General features: G+C 46.0%; 1 protein-coding gene across 2 annotated transcripts in view; it reads left to right on the forward strand.

Moving 5' to 3' along the window:
- The window catches only part of MYO1C (myosin IC), a 59,222-nt gene that overhangs the window by 1,110 nt on the left and 41,194 nt on the right, over nt 1-16,918 (forward strand). Inside the window, exon 1 of one of the 2 annotated variants that reach the window (XM_064523319.1) lies at nt 1,201-1,365. The exons of the other annotated variant lie outside the window; for it this stretch is intronic. Within the exon in view, the coding sequence (XP_064379389.1) occupies nt 1,237-1,365 (129 nt within the window). The 5' untranslated portion in view covers nt 1,201-1,236. Of the gene's footprint in view, nt 1-1,200; nt 1,366-16,918 lie in introns of those variants that run through there. 2 annotated transcript variants of the gene reach the window in all.

Here is a 16,918-nt window from a genome sequence, read left to right on the forward strand (position 1 = left end):
ATTTTATACCTAAATGCAACTGCGTATTTATGTCTATATCTCTTTGTCATAGGTACTTGAAAAGTGCTTAATATACCTCCTTCTGGTAACAGAATTGCTCTGGGCAGAGCCATCATGTACTAAAGTACGCATCTGTGCATACTGCTCCAGTTTCCTAGCATTGTCTTTCTAGTAAGTAATCTGAAACTCGATCTGAAAATTAGCTAAGACATTTACTATGTGGGTTACACAATTGTTAGGTAGAGCCACTTTATTTCCAAAAAATCCAAGACGATTCTTGTCAGAACATGCGATAGTAGCAACTCTGCTATTCTTTCGTTTCCAGTAAGTGGTCGGGGAATGTTATTGCCTGACTTGTAGTGACAGCATTGGACACTGGCTGGACTGAGTTGTCTTTCCCACAGGGAACTTTCAGACCTTACTCTGAACAGCATGTGCCAGGCTCCTGGGGGAGACATCGGAGAGAAAAGCTCTCTGCTTAAAAGTTTTAAATACTCATTAACAGCATGTCAAACTGTAATTTGCTACTTTGAGAATAGCACGGGGTATTTGTCAAGAGCTGTGGGTGCTGCGGGAATGCCTGGAGAGTAGTTCGTGATGTACTGTGCTTTACTACAAACAGATGCTTATAGCTGAAAATCCTGTGAACTGTTGCAGAAATTGGAAATGCAGTTTTACTGTTTCAACTCCGTAGGGTTCAGTCTGTTAGGCTCAAATGATGAGCAGAATTTCCCGTGGATCTTGGCGAGACTGCCACCAATATTTAACGTGCCTAGGAGAGGAACCAGGATGCTTACTGCTGCGCAGAGCTGAGGGCTGGTAGAGTTCCCTCTGGCTTTGGGGAATCATGCCAGAGCTGAACCTTCGGATAAGGCCAAAGGGCCTTTTCAGAAAGATGCCCTCTTGGGGGTCCCACAAGCGAACATCAGCGGGGAGGGGACGGTGAAGTTATCATCATCTCTGTGTTTTATCCGCTGTGCGGCTGGAGGAGGCAGGTGCCTCCGTCATTTTAAGTGACGAAGGGGAACCGAGGCGGTGGCTGAGCTGATCAGCGGGATGCCGCTGTCCTGAACCGCGTAACCTGCGCGAGCGGGCCGCTGCCTGCCGCGCCGGGGGGAGCCGCAGCCGGGGGCGGCGGGGCAGGTGCGGGGCCGGGCGGGGAGCGGCGCCCCCCCCGCGGCGCTGACGGCAGGTGAGGGCGGAGGCAGGGCCGCGGCCTGGGCGCCCGCACTCCGCATGCCCGGCGCTCGGACATGCTCACTAGCGGCGCGGCGCGGGCTCCCGCGGGCGGTCGGCGCCGAGGCGCTGGCGGAGCCGCCGCAGGGCCGCGGGCGGCGGCGCGGAGCGGGGGCGCGGAGCGCGCAGGTGAGCGGGGCGGCGGGGGGCGCCGCCGCCGCGGAGGGGGCGGGACGGGACGGGACGGGACGGGACGGGGGCCGCGATCCGCCGCCCCGTGCGCGCCCGGCGGCGCCGGCTCGGCCGCATGGCCGCGGGGGGCTGCGGCGGGGAGCCGCGAGCGGCGCCGGACGGAGCCCGGGGAGCTCGGGCAGCGGCACCGCCGCCGGCCCCGGAGCCAGCGGCGTTCCCGGAAACTCCTAAATTTCCACGACAGAAACAAGCGGCCCTTTCAGAGCCGTTTTCCGTAACGCTGCAAAATGCCCTCCGGGAGCTCCTCCCGGCTCCTGTCCCCGAGGCGGCGAGCTGGGGCCGCGGGGCCGCCCGCCGAGGCTGGCAGCGGCCCGGCCCGGGCGTGGCCGGCGGCGGGGCGAGCGCCGGCTGCTCCGGCTGAAACGTGGCCGGGGGGTTGGGGGGGGGCGCGTGTCCTGCCCCGGCCGTGTAAACGCCCGTTTTCCGTGCGCGCCCGGCGCGGTGCAAGCGTGCGGTGCCGGTGCGCGCTGCTGGCGATGCGCCCCGCCATGGGAAGCGCCCCGGCCGGAGGAATTCCCTCCTCTTGCTTTGCTGCCGGTTGTACAGGTGCCTTGAAAGCACTTTCCTCAGAAGGCCGCTGTTACTAGTCGTCTTTTATAGGTGGCTCCGTTGCCTGACACCGTAACTTGTCCAGCTTAGCCCACAGGGTGGGTGTGCACCCAGGGGTCCCCGTGCCTTGTGCTAGCGTCTGTGCCAGTCTTCCCCCTTCCTAACGTACCTGGGATTAACTGCGGCAAGCGGCAGTGGTTTAGGGAAGGAATCCGACTCAATCCGACTGTGCCGAATGGATGGCTTATTCTAGCAACTTGGATCTTCCAAGTCTTAACCCAGTTTTAGCTTCTTTGTATTTTGGGGGGAACTACAGAAGGAAAATAATTCTGCGATACAACACAGAGAGCACTGTGGTGTTCAGTCTTCGTGAGGCTGTTGCCGGAGTCGGAAGGCTTCTCCAGAGCTTCCTGTAGGTGACAGCTGTCTAGTTTCAGCAAGTGACAAATGAGAAAATTTGCTTGGTTGGTGGGACAAGCCGTGAAAGCAGAACCACATCTTAGCGTGGCTTGGAAGGGAAGCGTTTTTCTTTCATCTCCTTTTCGAGCAGTAGGTAATTACCAGCTGTCAACACCTTTTGAAAACTGTTTTAGAAACTGCCTAAGGCACACAGAACTGATGAGTTCTTAGTTTTTACTGTAGGCCCTGGTGTGGCAACTACTGCTCCAACATTTGAGGATTTTCAGTTTTGACGCTGGGTTACAATCATGTGTTTTTGTGGGGGCCTGTGTAAATACAAATCTTGTCTTCTGCTCCATGGCCGATGGAGTGCTAGCCTACAGGTGTCTTATCCTGCTTTATCATGATGTAAAGGGCAGGGTTTTTTTTCTCTAATATCTGAGTCATAATACACTAAGGGGGTGAGAGATCCTGTGTGACTCAGGACTCCAGAGTGTGCAATTTCTGTTCTTAGTTGCATTTTGCATAACGAATAGTGAAGAAACTTTCATGGCTTCAGACTCTTGTGATTTAGGATGGTTTTTTTGAAGAATTAGTAACATATATGCGAGAAATGAGGTAGATCCTAACAAAATTGTTCAAGCGGGGTAGAAGACTCTCCCTTTTTTTTTTTTTTTAATGTGATCTAAGCGCAGGGGAGGATGGACATGCAAAAACTGAGGGCCTAGGAAGCTAGTAACAGATCAAATACAGTGTTTCTTTCCAAGAATAAGCTCAAACTATATGGAGGCCTTTATGCAAAGGTGAAATAATTTTAGTCTTACTCTAGTGGTAATCAAACATCAAGAATTACTTATTATTTGTATTGTGCTATTGCCTTTTTGTGCTGGCAACTGTACGTTTTCTAGGAACTGTACAAATTCCTCTTCCTCTCTCGAAATGGGCAGCCTGTGCCAAAAGACAGGAGAGGAAAACTGCGGTAGCTGGCTGCTGTCACAGAGCAAAATATAAGCTATAGCTCCTGCGTGTTTTCAGTCCAGTGGCCCTTCCCTCACCCATGTGCTCTCACCTGGCAGTTTTGAATAATTTGAGTATGCAAAGTGTGGAGGAGGAATGGGCTAGAGCACTTTGCCCCCAGGTTTGAAAGATGAATGGGTGAGTACTGTTCACAGCGTGCTCCCAAATGCCTAACACCATCTGTAGGACAAATTAATATTTGGGAAAATCCAACGTGTTACTGGTGCTGCAGAAAAGGAGGTGGAGAGAATTTCAGACAAAGCACAGCAGAAGTTCCCGAGGGTAGTGTGTCCTGCTGCCTTTTGTAAGCAACGAAACTGTAAGATTGCAGCCCCTTTCATACAAGCTAAAGAACCATATGTAGAGCTGTATTTGTGCATTGCTGAAATGCAGCTGTCGTGAAACCAGATGGTAACGTGCTTTGGCTTACCTGTATGGATGACAGTCAAACGTGGTTAATTTTTCAGAACTGATCTAAGTTAAGACTGACCTAACAAAATGAGTAGTTAATTTTAGTCTGGAGCAGTTTCCTGGTTCCGTTCACTGTGTGAGCACCTGAACATCTGTGCCAGCACAACACGCATTATGGCACAGGAAGAAGTCCCTGGGATCAAGTGGAACTGCTCTTTTGGTAGCGGCAGTGGCTTACACTGGCATGAAGTGAACATGCAGTTATAGCGTGTGTTTGTCTTCTCTTAAGGTTTTTCCTGTGTTGCAGTTCTCATCCCTTTATAACCAACTCGTGAGTGATGTGGTTGGCTCTGACTAGGATTACTGTCCCTGACTTTGATAGAAACCATACATCTAACCTCCTGTCATCTTTTCTAGTGGATGAGGTTGATATGGGTTGTCTTTATGTGAAGCTGTTAACACTTGTTTCTTTTTCTGCCCAGGGGAGCCGCTTTTATTGTGCTTATTCCTCATAGATGCGTTAGGGAGGCAGACGGCCAGCTCCTCTCAGAAAGCATTAATACAGATGGATGCAAGCGCTATAGGTAAATGTGAAATGCTGAGAAAACCTATTATGACAGAAGGTTCTGAGGGGACAAATCTCAAGTAATTCGTTGCAACTGAGTCACGTTCTGCTGGGAAAAGAAAGCTTTTGTAGCCTTTAGAGCCTTGCCCTGCATTATTTAGATATTCTTTGATACCTGGAACAGTAGGGTCAATACCTTTTCTGTTTAACATATATCTTCAGTATAGTCTGTCCTATATTAAGTTCCTGTATCTAGAACTTCTGTGTCACTCATGCATATGTGGGCATCTTTTTTCTTTAGGAAAGAGCTTGTTCACATGTGAATGACCAGCTAGCTGTTCTTCATTGGGACACTTGCAGCTCTTTAACCGGTACATTGACCTTGGTCCAACTCAATCCTTCCTATAGTTTGGTTCAGCAGCTGACAATAAATGGATACAGAGTTTTAGCACTTGGCAGTGCCCTTTCAGTGCTGTAGTATTTGCCTTCTAGACAGTGAAGTCCTGGAGAGCTGAGAGATGCAGCAGCCTGCAGTCACTGGAAAGTTTTGTTACCAAATGGGCAGTGTAATTGCTGGTGGCGAAGCATGTGGATGTTATGTCAAAATGTGTTCTTATTTTAGCTAGGAAGTGGATGGTCTATGAATCTCACACACACTCACTCACTTCACCCCAGCCCTCCCCCCTGCCACAAACAGATTTTTTTTTTCCCTCCATGAAAGAGCTTTCCGAAATCACTGTTAGGCAAAAAGATGCATCCAGACAAAAACACAGTCATTATGGCATTCAGCCTGCTATTTAGATGCAAACTGCACCTTGGAAGCTATAGCTACTTTAAAAGGCCGCTCCTTTAAAATTATGGTTTCAGTAACTTTTTGGAGGCACTTTTCTGGCAAAAATTCACCGTGGGTATTTGACATTCTGTGTTTAGTTGTAGTATTCTTGTCTCTGACCAGAGGTTTCACTGCTTCTGAGGATAATATAGAGACATTGTCCTGTTCTTTGAAATAGTGCATACTCGTAACTGGAAAACAGCCTTCAGAGAGATTTTGAGACTTTGGGAAGCCTTTGCGTCTTAGAAGGTGAAGCTGCATGTCATTAGCAGAGTGATCTGTGGTGCCTTATGCCAGCTGACAATCGCCAAGTGTGTTTAGCCATTTTGCTAATGAAGAGCAGGATTACTGAAGCAGCTGTAGAGCTGGAGAGCAATGTTTGTCAAAGGGTTTTCATGAGTTTACAGTTGTTTTTTTCTTCATTACCATATACTCAATATTTCATGGTTGTCTTTATCTCTGTTTTCACTACCACCTGCTCTCTAGTCTAACTAGGATATTTGTGTCCAGAAAGTATCATCTTTACTTCAGAATTTTAACAACAAATTGAGAACAGGAAAGAGCAAAAATTCAGCTCTTTTACTTTGGTTATCATACATGGCTGAGGTGTCCAGAAAAGTCCATGTCCAGTTGTATAATACAGAGATAGTGATCTATTTAATTTTTTAAAAAATTAAATTCCACTGAAATAGAATAACTGGAACCACAGAAGTAGGAGGAAAACTATTTTCCATTCTGAAATATGTCTTTGTTTAGTGCTGCATGTTGGGTTCTTAAAACTTGCAAAGAGTAACTAATAACTTCTACATTATACAGTCCACACTGAGTCATTGTTTACTCAGGGAAATGGCTTTCAACAGCCAGACTTGTTTGCCAACTTTAATAACTGAAACATGCAGTTCCACACATTACAAGGCAGCACTCTATAATCAACCTTCTTAAAGAACAAAAACTGATACGTGTTTGCAGTGCTACACAGTGTTGCATTACAAGTAGTATTTCTGCAGTTCCTGTTTTTATCAGTAACTTTTTAGCAAAGGCAGATGCATCCAATGGAGCAGCTTTAACAAGAGAGAAGATTTATTGTACAAAGTTATTGTAATATTTTTAAGAGAAATTTCATTCATCCTTCCAAATTAGAGACCAGAAAGCTTTGTGCCCTGTCCACACATCTCGTTGTTTGCAATAGCAGGTTGTTTTATACTCCCAGGATTTTGGAGGCTGTTCAGAATTGCTGCTTCTGCACCTTGCGAGGGAAAGCCACACCTTTGCACCGGGAAGCCAGGAACTCTGCCTCCGACTTGGAGCTTACATGGCAAAGCATGATTTTTTTGCCTTCGCGAGCACTGACGTTCAGTTGGGAGAGGCTTCTTGCCTTTTTTGACTGCCTACTATTTTGTGTTAGCATGTTATTTTCTCACAGATCTTGTAAGTAGCTTTCCTATCCACTCATTACATCTATGAACATTATTATTATAACCTCGGTTTGTATACCTGATGTTTTTCAGAGTACTGAACAAACAAAGCCGAGTATATCCAGTGCAATATAATAGGCTTGTGCACCAGTTTGTGCGTGTGGGAATAGAAGTGGGGGCAGCTAAGCGTGCCTGACTCGCATGTGAAGGAGCAGTGTGGGAAGAGTGCTTGGACTGTTAAAATGTAGCGTTCTTCTGAAGATATTTTAGATCTTCCTTTTGACTTTATGCATTTCTGAAGTTCACAGTCAGTTCTTTTTCCTTTTCTTCAGATCTGCTAAGTACCACATAACTAAAAAATATTGCAACTTGGCATAGGGGATTTGGAGCTATGGGATGACTGGAAAAGTATAATAATGTATAATGAAGAACTTGTGATCCATTGCACCTTTCAAACAAGTGGAAAAGATATCTATCAGATTTTTCAAGTAAACCAAACACTTAATTCTGAATAGTATGTTCAAAATATATATTTCTAATTTATCCTAAAGCCAGCTTTTTTGGCTGCAGATTTATTTGAACACAGAAAGGAAAAATTAAGGGCTCCTCTGAAAATGAGAGCAAGTGTGAAATATGTAACTTCCAAAGTACCCCATTTTATTGTGCTTGGATTTGTTGCTCTTAAAAGTTGGGTGAGGGGATCAAAAGTGAGTTTTGCAGAGAAGTACAGAGCGTGTTTTTGTGAGCCTGATGGTAGCGCTCTGTGGGAACACAGATGATTTGTAACTTTAATCCTGCGGCTCTTCTGTCCAGAAAGCTGATGGATAGGAACCGGACACAGCAGCTTATGGAGCCTTTAGCAAAGCTGGAACATGCATATTTGATTAAACAAGCATGGTGGTGTTTTGCATCACCCATAAACCCTATGAAAGCTTCTACAGGAATGCCTTTAGGTGACCCCACTGGTTTGACCATGTCAGAATTTCTCACATGTTACTCAATTAACGTAACTAACTGCACAGTGCTGTGAGTCCCAGCCAGGTTTGGAGTTACTGACGGTGCCAGTGTGTTTCCTTGGGCGTAAAGCTGTGCTGTCACAAGTGCAGGATGTCTGGGTGGAAGGTAGCTTGTGTCCGCTCAGCTGGAGGGGGGGCAGAGAAGTCAGAGTATGTCTGCGCCTATCCAGGTTAGGCCCTGCTCCTTGGATAGGGATCTTCATGTATTCGTAACCCTTGGTGGCTTTGCATATTCTGTGCTGACTGAAGCCTGTAACATAGATCAGACCAATCTCATTTTGCCCTCATGTATGTCCCTGCAGCCTCCTGAAGTAGTGGATCCACAGACCATTTAGCAGAGCTGAAGAACATTAAAGCTCTGCTTTATGAAGTCGTTTAGGGACATGTGCATATACCTGACTGTCTCATTATTTCTGATGGTGCTTGGTTTCAGCAGTTATAATTCTGGTTTCCAGCAGGAAATGCGTCTTTAAATTACTTGAAATCTTTGTCTGTACAGAGATGCAGTAGCGCTGTCTTTGTCACTTAGATGTTGGTTATCTTAAAATACTATCCTTTAACGTCACCAAGAAGATGATTCCTGAATTCACTGAAGAAGTAGTGTTCTCAAGATTGCTTATGCAGGGAGTGGAGAAACCAAGCTAAGAGCAATTTGGGATAATGGAGAAGGGATAATTTATGCACTTTTATGAGGTGTTTCTTAGAACAGGTGAGTTAGTCCCTGGAACACTTAAAAACCACATGACTGCATGAGTGATGCAGGCACAATATCTTTTTACATGATATAATTAAAGAATACATGGTTTGGTTATAGGCCATCTGTATATTTGGGCAAAACCTCAGGCATTACTCATCTTAAATACAAACTAATCTGATCTGAGAGAATTGTGTCCTGGTACAACGAGGAAGCATTAAGGAAAGGAGAACAAAACAAAGAAGGAAAAGGACTCGCAGGTGGGTTGCCCTTCCTGGAGATTGTTGTGGAGAGTGGTCACCTTGGGACCTCTTTGCTGTGTTGGCGGGAGTTACTGGAACAGTGAATATATGGTGCTGGGAGCCTGGCAGGTAGTGCTGGGAGTGAAGGCTGGTGTGCTCTTCTGGCAGCTTGGTCATGAGGGCACCATGTGAAGAGGAAATGTTGCAAAAGATGCAAAGTTCTGTGTGTAAAAAAAACTTGCGGAGAGAAAGAGAGTATTTGGTCTTTCTCCCTTGAACTGAAACCTAATCAGCTGCCAAGTGTCTGTGCCTGCTCTAATGGTTCTGTGTCTAGGGGGGGATATAGGGGAGCTCCTTCCAATCTCAGGTCTGGAATAAGTTTACCTGGAAACTACTGTTATCCAAACAACTTTCTTAGCTCAGCTTGCACTGAAAGGAAAATTCCTGAAAGTGGCTAAGTGTAGGATGGGAATGTGAACTATGTCCAGGCTGAAGTCCATGGAACTCAAAAGCCGCGCTCATGCGACCGTTTACTTTTTTTCTAGAGTCTTCAGTTAAGTTGTTTGTTTGTCATCAAATGCATTTTTGCCTGAAATACTAATTGTTTGCCATCAGAAATAGGCAGCTTCTGTGAAAGGATCACATTGCCACTTCAGTTGAAAATGGGGAATGGACAAAGGTGGATGTTGCTGCAGGTTGAGTGCGTATGTCCATAAAGAAATCTTCTCCAAACATTGTACCGGCAGGCCATTACCTTCAGAGGAAACGTTGTGTTGTGACAAATCTTGTGTTTTGTTTTGGATAGGTTGTGAAGGTAAATTCTAGTATAATGATCTAGAAATGGCTGTCAGCTTGGACCTGGTCTTCTGTTTTGAACAGTGAGTTTCGCTGGTTGGCTTTGCTAGCACCGTGCTGGACTTCTGGAGGTGCTCTTTAGGCCATGCTTTCCCTGGCCCCAAACTAAACGTTCTTAATTGCAAACCACTCTCCAAACTGAATAGTTAATCAATGCAAATGTGACGCAGGGCTTGTCAGAGTAAAAAATCAATTAGTCAGTGCTTAGTGTGGGCTGGATTGAGATTTGTAGCTTGATAGGGAATTGGAAGGTCCATTTGGGTCAGTAACTGGCACTGTGACAAGCATGTGAAGTGAGCTCCCCCATCACTGCCTTCCTCTGTGGCTGCAAACCTGCATCTTTAGCCCTCATTTCTGAGGCAAATTCCAAAAAGTACAAGTTCTTCATGGTCCTGTTGTGTAACAGGCCCATGTATTGGCCAGGCGTGCAAATCTGGTGCAACATATATATGCACATGCTTGGGGTTAGGTAATTTATACTGTTGGTTTCCTGATTGTGGAACACTGTGACTGATAGTCCCATAAGCTCTAGCATTATTCCTGGGCTTGACCTGGAGGCCGCCGGTGGCGATAATATATGTGCGTCAGTTCTCAGAGTTTTAATCATTTGGAGGCATGTGTATACGTAAAGGGTAGGGAACTAAGCAAGCAGCCAGAGGATCTTCAGGCTTCCTCTACTTCATTCTCAACTAAATGACCTTTCTTCACTTGTCTGCCCAGAGGATGTATTCTCCCAGTATTTAAGGTACAATTTCATGTCAGTATAAGCTTATTTAAATTGGTGTTGCTGTAGTTCAGCGCTCCCTGCCTTGTAGCAGCACTAGCATCCGTTTGACCATTTGGCGAGCCGGCTGAAACAAAGCTTGGAGAACACTAATCGAGCGGGACGGGGTGGGGGCAGCTTTCTGCTTCTTTAGTTCCCTGAACTGTCTCACCGCAGAGCTAGACAAGCGTCAGTCACAGTACAGAGGAGGGAGCGGGCCAGGACAGGCCCAGCTGGGGCTGAGCTGCAGCGCACAAGGTCAGCTTAGGTGAGCTCGGAGCAGCCTGGGACTGCGCTCTGATGCCTCAAGGACACTTTCTGTGCTCTCCCTTCACCCTGGAGAAGTGTCCGTAATTCCACCCTGTGGGAGTGATGGCTCGTGCAGCCGCTCTCTTGTTATGCTACTGGTTTTGGATCCCTGAAATCAGTGGTGGGGAGGAAAAGTCTGAGGTTGCTAGACGCTTCTCCAGTGGTGCTGAAGGTCTGCTGTGTGGGCTGGCTGGCATTAAAACTTCCCAGTCTGTGGATATGGAGCCAGGCCAGCCGTTTGGAGCAGAAATGATAATTAGTTGTCTTTTAAATGTTGGCTTTATTAAGATATACAAATAGACTATCCCAACTCTGTTTCCTGTAATGGGGACTCCCAAACTGTGATACTACCTAGAGCAGTGCCGTAGCCCTCTGCCCATGGAGGACCTGCCTTGCTGTTAGCGTGGTATCGGGCCAGGAGGAGAGCGCTGATGATGAATGCTGCTGCAGGCAGCCAGGTGTGATTTGCTTGGACACTGAGCCAGGAGAAAATCGTGTTGGCACTGCCACTCGCCTAAGCAGCACCTGGAGTGGCCGGGGTCACAGTGGGGAGCGTGGCCCAAGCAGAGGACACCAGCTGGGCACGGGCATCACTTTGCCCTCTCTGGAGCAGGGAGATCTCTGCCGCTTTCCGGAGCATTGCAGTTTCTGCCAGGAGGTAGATGCCCATCAGCGGGAGGGTCAGTGAAATGGAGATCTAGCATGGAGGGAAGACGGGAACACAGCAACACCCATTTTTGCCTGGCTGTTCCACAGGTCTAAAGGTTCGTGCAGCTTTTGGGCCCCGTGGGCCTCTAGCAGGGTGTAAGTGTGGGGCAGTGGCACAAGGTTACTGTGTTGTGCTATCTGAGCATGACGTTATGATCGACACAGGCAGAAAGGGTAAGGGAGAAGGAATGTGTTTTCCTGCCAAAACCTTTCGTGCGAGAGGTTGGAGCTGGACGTGTGCCCTTTCTGGGCATACGTGCAGGTTTGTGCAGTTCGTGGCTGCCGTTGCTCTCGCCACCAGTAGTGGCACCCGAGTAAACGGAATTGGGAACACCAGCCCACAGCAGAAACTTCCAAGAGGCTGTTTCTAGATGGAATTGAAGGTCCGCCTGATTTAGCAGACTGCAGCCTCATTATAAAGGTAGGAGGCAACCAGAAGTGATTTTAACTGGAATTCTTTAAAGTCCTGTTGTTAACACAGTAGCAGGCAGGTACCATATTAGCGCTCTGGTTAAGGAGACTTCATAACAAGCTAAGGAAGCTTGGCAGTTGCTAGTGCAAGGCCATATTTTTATAGATGCTCTATTGCATTTTTTTTTCCTTCCACTCAGAAAAGAGAGATTCTGGCCGAAGGAAATGAAAGAAACAGCTTGAAAGTGTGCGTGCTACGCACACAGGTTACTGCCCAGCAGGCAAGCGGGAGCAGCCGAGGCAGCAGTGGGTTGGCTTTTGGAGGAGTGGGGCTCAGCTTCATAGGGAAGGGTAATACCTACGTGTAGCTGCTCCTGTGACCCATCAGCTGTCCCAGTAGTTCTCCAGAACATGGAATTTGTAGGCTCGTTGGACAAGCGTGTGCTGCCTTTGTGCTGCCTATCACAGACACCAGGAATCCGGAGAATGTAAAGGACTGTCTCAAATTCCAGCGCTGTGTGCTCCCCCTTCCACTCCCCCTCTAGGGGCTATAGGAAGCAGGAAGGGAGGTCAGGCTGGAAATACAAAGTCAGATCAGAGGAATTTGTGAATATATAGAAGATAATGCCCATCGCTCACTGTATTTTGCCACTCCCACTCCCCTCCCATTGTGGAAAGTATGATTAAAGTCAGCCCCGACTATCTGAGCCATACATACATGCAAGAATGCCAGATTCCCTTCATTCCAGCCTGCTGACTTCAAGCAGGACTTGCTCTGACAAGCTGGAAATGAGGACTGGCAGCTTCGTCTGCAACTCAGAGGCTTTATCTCTCTTAGACACTCTTCCTAACATTTCCCACAAATACCGTTCTGCTGGTAGGAGCTGTTGTATACACAGGATGCCATCAAGCACTTATGCATAAAGCCCTGCATTGTGTAACTCTCCTTAGAACAGGCAAGGAAAAGTTAATAGAGCAGTTGGCGCCAGGCCCCGAAGAGAGGTTGCTCTCCCTGCGTTTCAGCCTCGTTAGCTGGGGAGCGGTAGGGAGAGTCAGCTGTCTCTCGAGTTGCTTCTCCCTCTCCAAGAGCTGTTGTTCTTTCCTGCAGTCCAGCCTTCGTCTCCCACTAATGCATTCCTCTGCAGCCTCCGACTTCCACAGCGTATCCCTGCGGTCCGTCATCTCGGCCTCTCTCTCTGCCCTCTGAACTGAGCTCCCACCTGGGTATCCCTTCGCTCCTTCCCCATTTCGCCATGGCAAGCGCAAGTCCTTTGACTTCTAGGATCATTCTGGCTCCACCAGCAACTTCTGCTTTCCTGTCCTTGCCTCCTAGCGCTATTGCTTCACTGCTGCTTCTGCTCAGTGAGGGATGCCAGCTGTGCACACCTGTTGGGTTTGGGGTGGTTTTTTTCTGTGCACACCCCCACACCCCCCTACCTTGTATCTTTTAAGCTGTTTGCTTATGCTGCCTGTGCAGTCTTTCAGTGGGAGCACTTATACTTTCTGACCTATCTCAATTGATGATCTCGGCCTTCAGTAAATGCTTCTCTGGAGTGAAATTATTTGTGAGCTATAATAGAGTCTCTGTGTCACTAAATGCAAGAAGGCCAAGCTCTTTTTTGGATGCTATTTCAGTTTCAAAATGAGTATGAAAGAGAGTGACTATATTTTTACATATATATAATATTAGCACATGCATTTGGGATAATTTTAAGCTTAACATCATAAGTCATGCACCCTGATATAAAAACTTACCGTAAGTTAATCAAATCTGAGTAGTCATGGTGGTTGTGCTATGACTTCCACTAAAATGGTATCTCTGATGTCATCCTATTTCTCCAGAAGCAGCTTGCCAGTGTTATTTTAGGTTGTGGAGGGTGTATACATGTATATATTTGCTGAAAAACATAAGACTTACCAGTATCAAATGTCTGCCCAGAACTTAACAGACATTTGAATTTCACAATTGCCTGTGAGTCAACAAACTTTTTTTTTGGTCTCCTTTTTTGAGGGAGGGCAGTTTCCACAGAGGCTGTGGCCTTGACTTATGGCCATGTAGCTAATCCTGTTAAGCAGAGAGGCGATCCCACTAGTCCCAACTCCAAATCCTCTCCTGATCATGGGAATGTGCTTTCTGGACATTATGTGAAAAAGATGGGTGAAACAAAGACTCTCACTTTCCTCTTACCAGGCTAAATAATGTGCAAAGAGCATGCTGCTCAGAAGCAGCAATAAAAGAGAATTGGAACCAGGGTTGTAGCTGAGGATTTTGAAAGAGAAGCTGGCATGAAGAAGCAGCCATAGCATTTAACCTCTGTGTTTTATTCATCTCAAAGCAAGTGTAATTTAAAGTGGCACCTCTATAATTGATGAAGTGTCTTTTTACCATTTGTTTAATTACCAGTTTCAATGCCTAGAGAGCAGCGAATCAATAATTTACGGTGATGAACTTCCCTGGTCCTTCTATTTTTCTAGTTCAGCCATACAAATGATTGTTCCTTTTGAAACAAACCCACAAGTTTTCTTGCTTCTCTTTCTCTTCAGTTGCATTTAAAAAAAGTTTAACCCTTTTTTTCCATCACAGAGAGAGTCTACACAACTGAAGCTGATGGCAGAGCTCCCGCAGACCTCAGTGAAGCAGGGTTAATATAGGGCTTCCATGCACACAGTATCAGCTCTCATTTTTTTGCAGTCTCCTGTCATTATTGCAGAGTGGCTAAGGCTGGGTTCGTGTTGTTGCTGCAATAGCAAATGATGCTGTCCTGGCAGTGTCTGGGAGCTGTTGGAATAGAGAATTTGAGCAATGGGACTAAAGCTGCTGCTTGCATTTTGCATACCCAGCTTCCATGAAATCTCTGAATCCCTGTCATTCCACTGATGTAGTCTGCAATTCTAGAAGAATGTGGCCTTATGTGAAAGGGACTTCCATCTACACACTGGTGTCCTCAAAGCAGAAAGTTACCTTTCACTTTTCTGCCTTGCCTTTCCTAATATTCTCATTATCTGCAGCCGCACAACTGGACAGTTCTCCTTTCCCGTCTCTGATTCTTAGAGATGCTGGTCCTCACCTTCTGGTAGAGGCCAGAATGCTGCAGAGCGGTTGGTATTTTTGATAATGGTGTGACCACCACAACTGTCACAACAACTGTTTATACCTGAGTAATAGGAGCTATGGGAATTCCTTCACAATCTCTCATTTGAGTTGAAGATCACAGCCCAGAAGAAAGTTTTCTTTGACATGATAGTTGTAAAGAGGAAGACTGCTCTGCTTGCCTATGGCCGCCTATTTTGTCTGCCTCGGCAAGATTTTTGCAATTTCTCAGCCACCCAATGCAGGACCATACGTAAATCAGAGATAGAGAAAGAAAGAAAGAAAAGGGATTTGGACCTGGCCACAGCTGGGGAGTGAATGTTTCCACTTGCTGCATAGGCCCATGTTTATCCAGATGTGGAATATGCATTCCTGGGAACCACAGAGGAACAGGCCTCTTGGTTATTCTTTAGTGTGTATTTTGTCTTTGTTTGGATTAAATCTATGTCCCCGATAATGCAGAAAATCTTGAAAGTGCTGTGAACAGGAAAGCATAGTCCTCCTGAGTGTGCAGAGAGCTGAAAACATGTCTTGGAGATGTTATTTCTTGTACTTCAGGGGATACTGCCTTGCAAGCCAATGACTTTTTTCTTTTTTTAACGTCAATGTGATTACCTCTTCTTTTGCTATAAAAATGTTGATTTAATGGAGTTTTGATCCAATAGGAGAATTAATTCCTTAGAATGTTGGAAAGCAACAGTTCCGATCATTTGGTGAGCACAAGCTGATGCTAAAGGGTGCTACGGTGCCAGTGGATGTGGGATGTTGTTCTGAAATGATGTCTGTATTTTCCAGGTATCCTGGCATACTTTTGCCAAGACGATGGGAAATCCTTATTCCCCATTTGTTGTTAACTGAGGTTATACCAATTTAAGGGTAAAAATGGTTGCAATTCACACAAAATGAAGGATTTTGGATTCACTATGGGATCTCTGGGGTACTTTTGAACTGGTCAGAAGGAGATTACCTCAGACAATACCCTTCATCTGGTGGCTTTTACTCTCCTTTTCAGAAGCAAGAGAACAGACAGGGTAAAGGGAAGCAGTTCAGACACAAGCCAGCTGCAATATCATCTGCCCACGTGCTCCCCTTGGCTGCCAGGCCTCAAAGCTGACACGCTGCCAGATAGCCAGTCTGTACTGTGTGTCTACTTTTCTCTCCTCTGCTTTTGGAAACTGCTTACGCCATTCCTTTTAGCATGATTTGGAATTTCTGTAGATCATCGGATATTCTTATTTGGGGTTTATGATCTAGTTTTGGTTTTATGACCCCAGTTTTACTTCAGATTAGTGTTGACTCTTTTTTCTTAAACTTTTCGTAGAGAGCTTTTTGCCATCACAGTAATGAAGAATGCTTTTTGTGGCCTTACAGAGAAGAGCTTGAAAGAAACTCAGTACTGTGTGTGTTCCTGATAGCTTTAATAGAACTTACTTCTGACTTTTCACTGTGGCAAGATAGCTGCCTTTCTTAGGCCAGCAATGTTAGTTTGGGACGTGGGGGGGAAAGTGGTGGAAGTACAAATTGTGCCTGTAAACTCTACGCTCACAAGTCATCAAATGAAGAACTACTCAGTTTGTTAGAACATCTAAAGAGTTGAACATGCCCTTTTTCTGGGCTCCCGGAACTTGGCTCCGCTTGCTAGTTTGTAGTTTGCTTATGGCACTGCTAAATTTGCATCAAAAAAGAGTCACACCCAGAAGGATAATAGGAATGTTGTTTCTCCCAGATATCGCCCACTTCTGGTATCAGAACAAAGTGTCCCAAGAATACTTGCAGATTGGTGGCTTTTTTTTTTCCTTAAGGAATCCATAGACTTTATGTGGAACAAATCTATGCCTTTATACCAACATAAAAGTGCTTGTATCACTGTTTGCCTAAGCTTGGGTACAAATTACACTGATATATACATCTTTATACTATTTTAAACATTCCATACTAAAAAATTTGGTGCTATGCTAACAGGACTGGGGAGCAGGAATAATGGTTGGGGCATCATTCATCTACAAGCTATTTTATCAAAAAAAAAGCAGAATTTCAGGAAATGTATTCCATATGGGATCCCCTCACTCATGCTTTTCAGGAAAAGTTTATCTATTTGGCCTTTACTTTTCATGCTTCCTATGAGCTTGGGTGTGCCTAGTATCATCTAGGTGTGTTCAAGTGGCTGGGTAGCAGAGAAGTTCATGGATTTGATCACAAACTAGAAATTCAAT

The sequence above is a fragment of the Dromaius novaehollandiae genome, chromosome 19 (assembly GCF_036370855.1).
Source record: "Dromaius novaehollandiae isolate bDroNov1 chromosome 19, bDroNov1.hap1, whole genome shotgun sequence".
NCBI classification, from domain to species: domain Eukaryota; kingdom Metazoa; phylum Chordata; class Aves; order Casuariiformes; family Dromaiidae; genus Dromaius; species Dromaius novaehollandiae.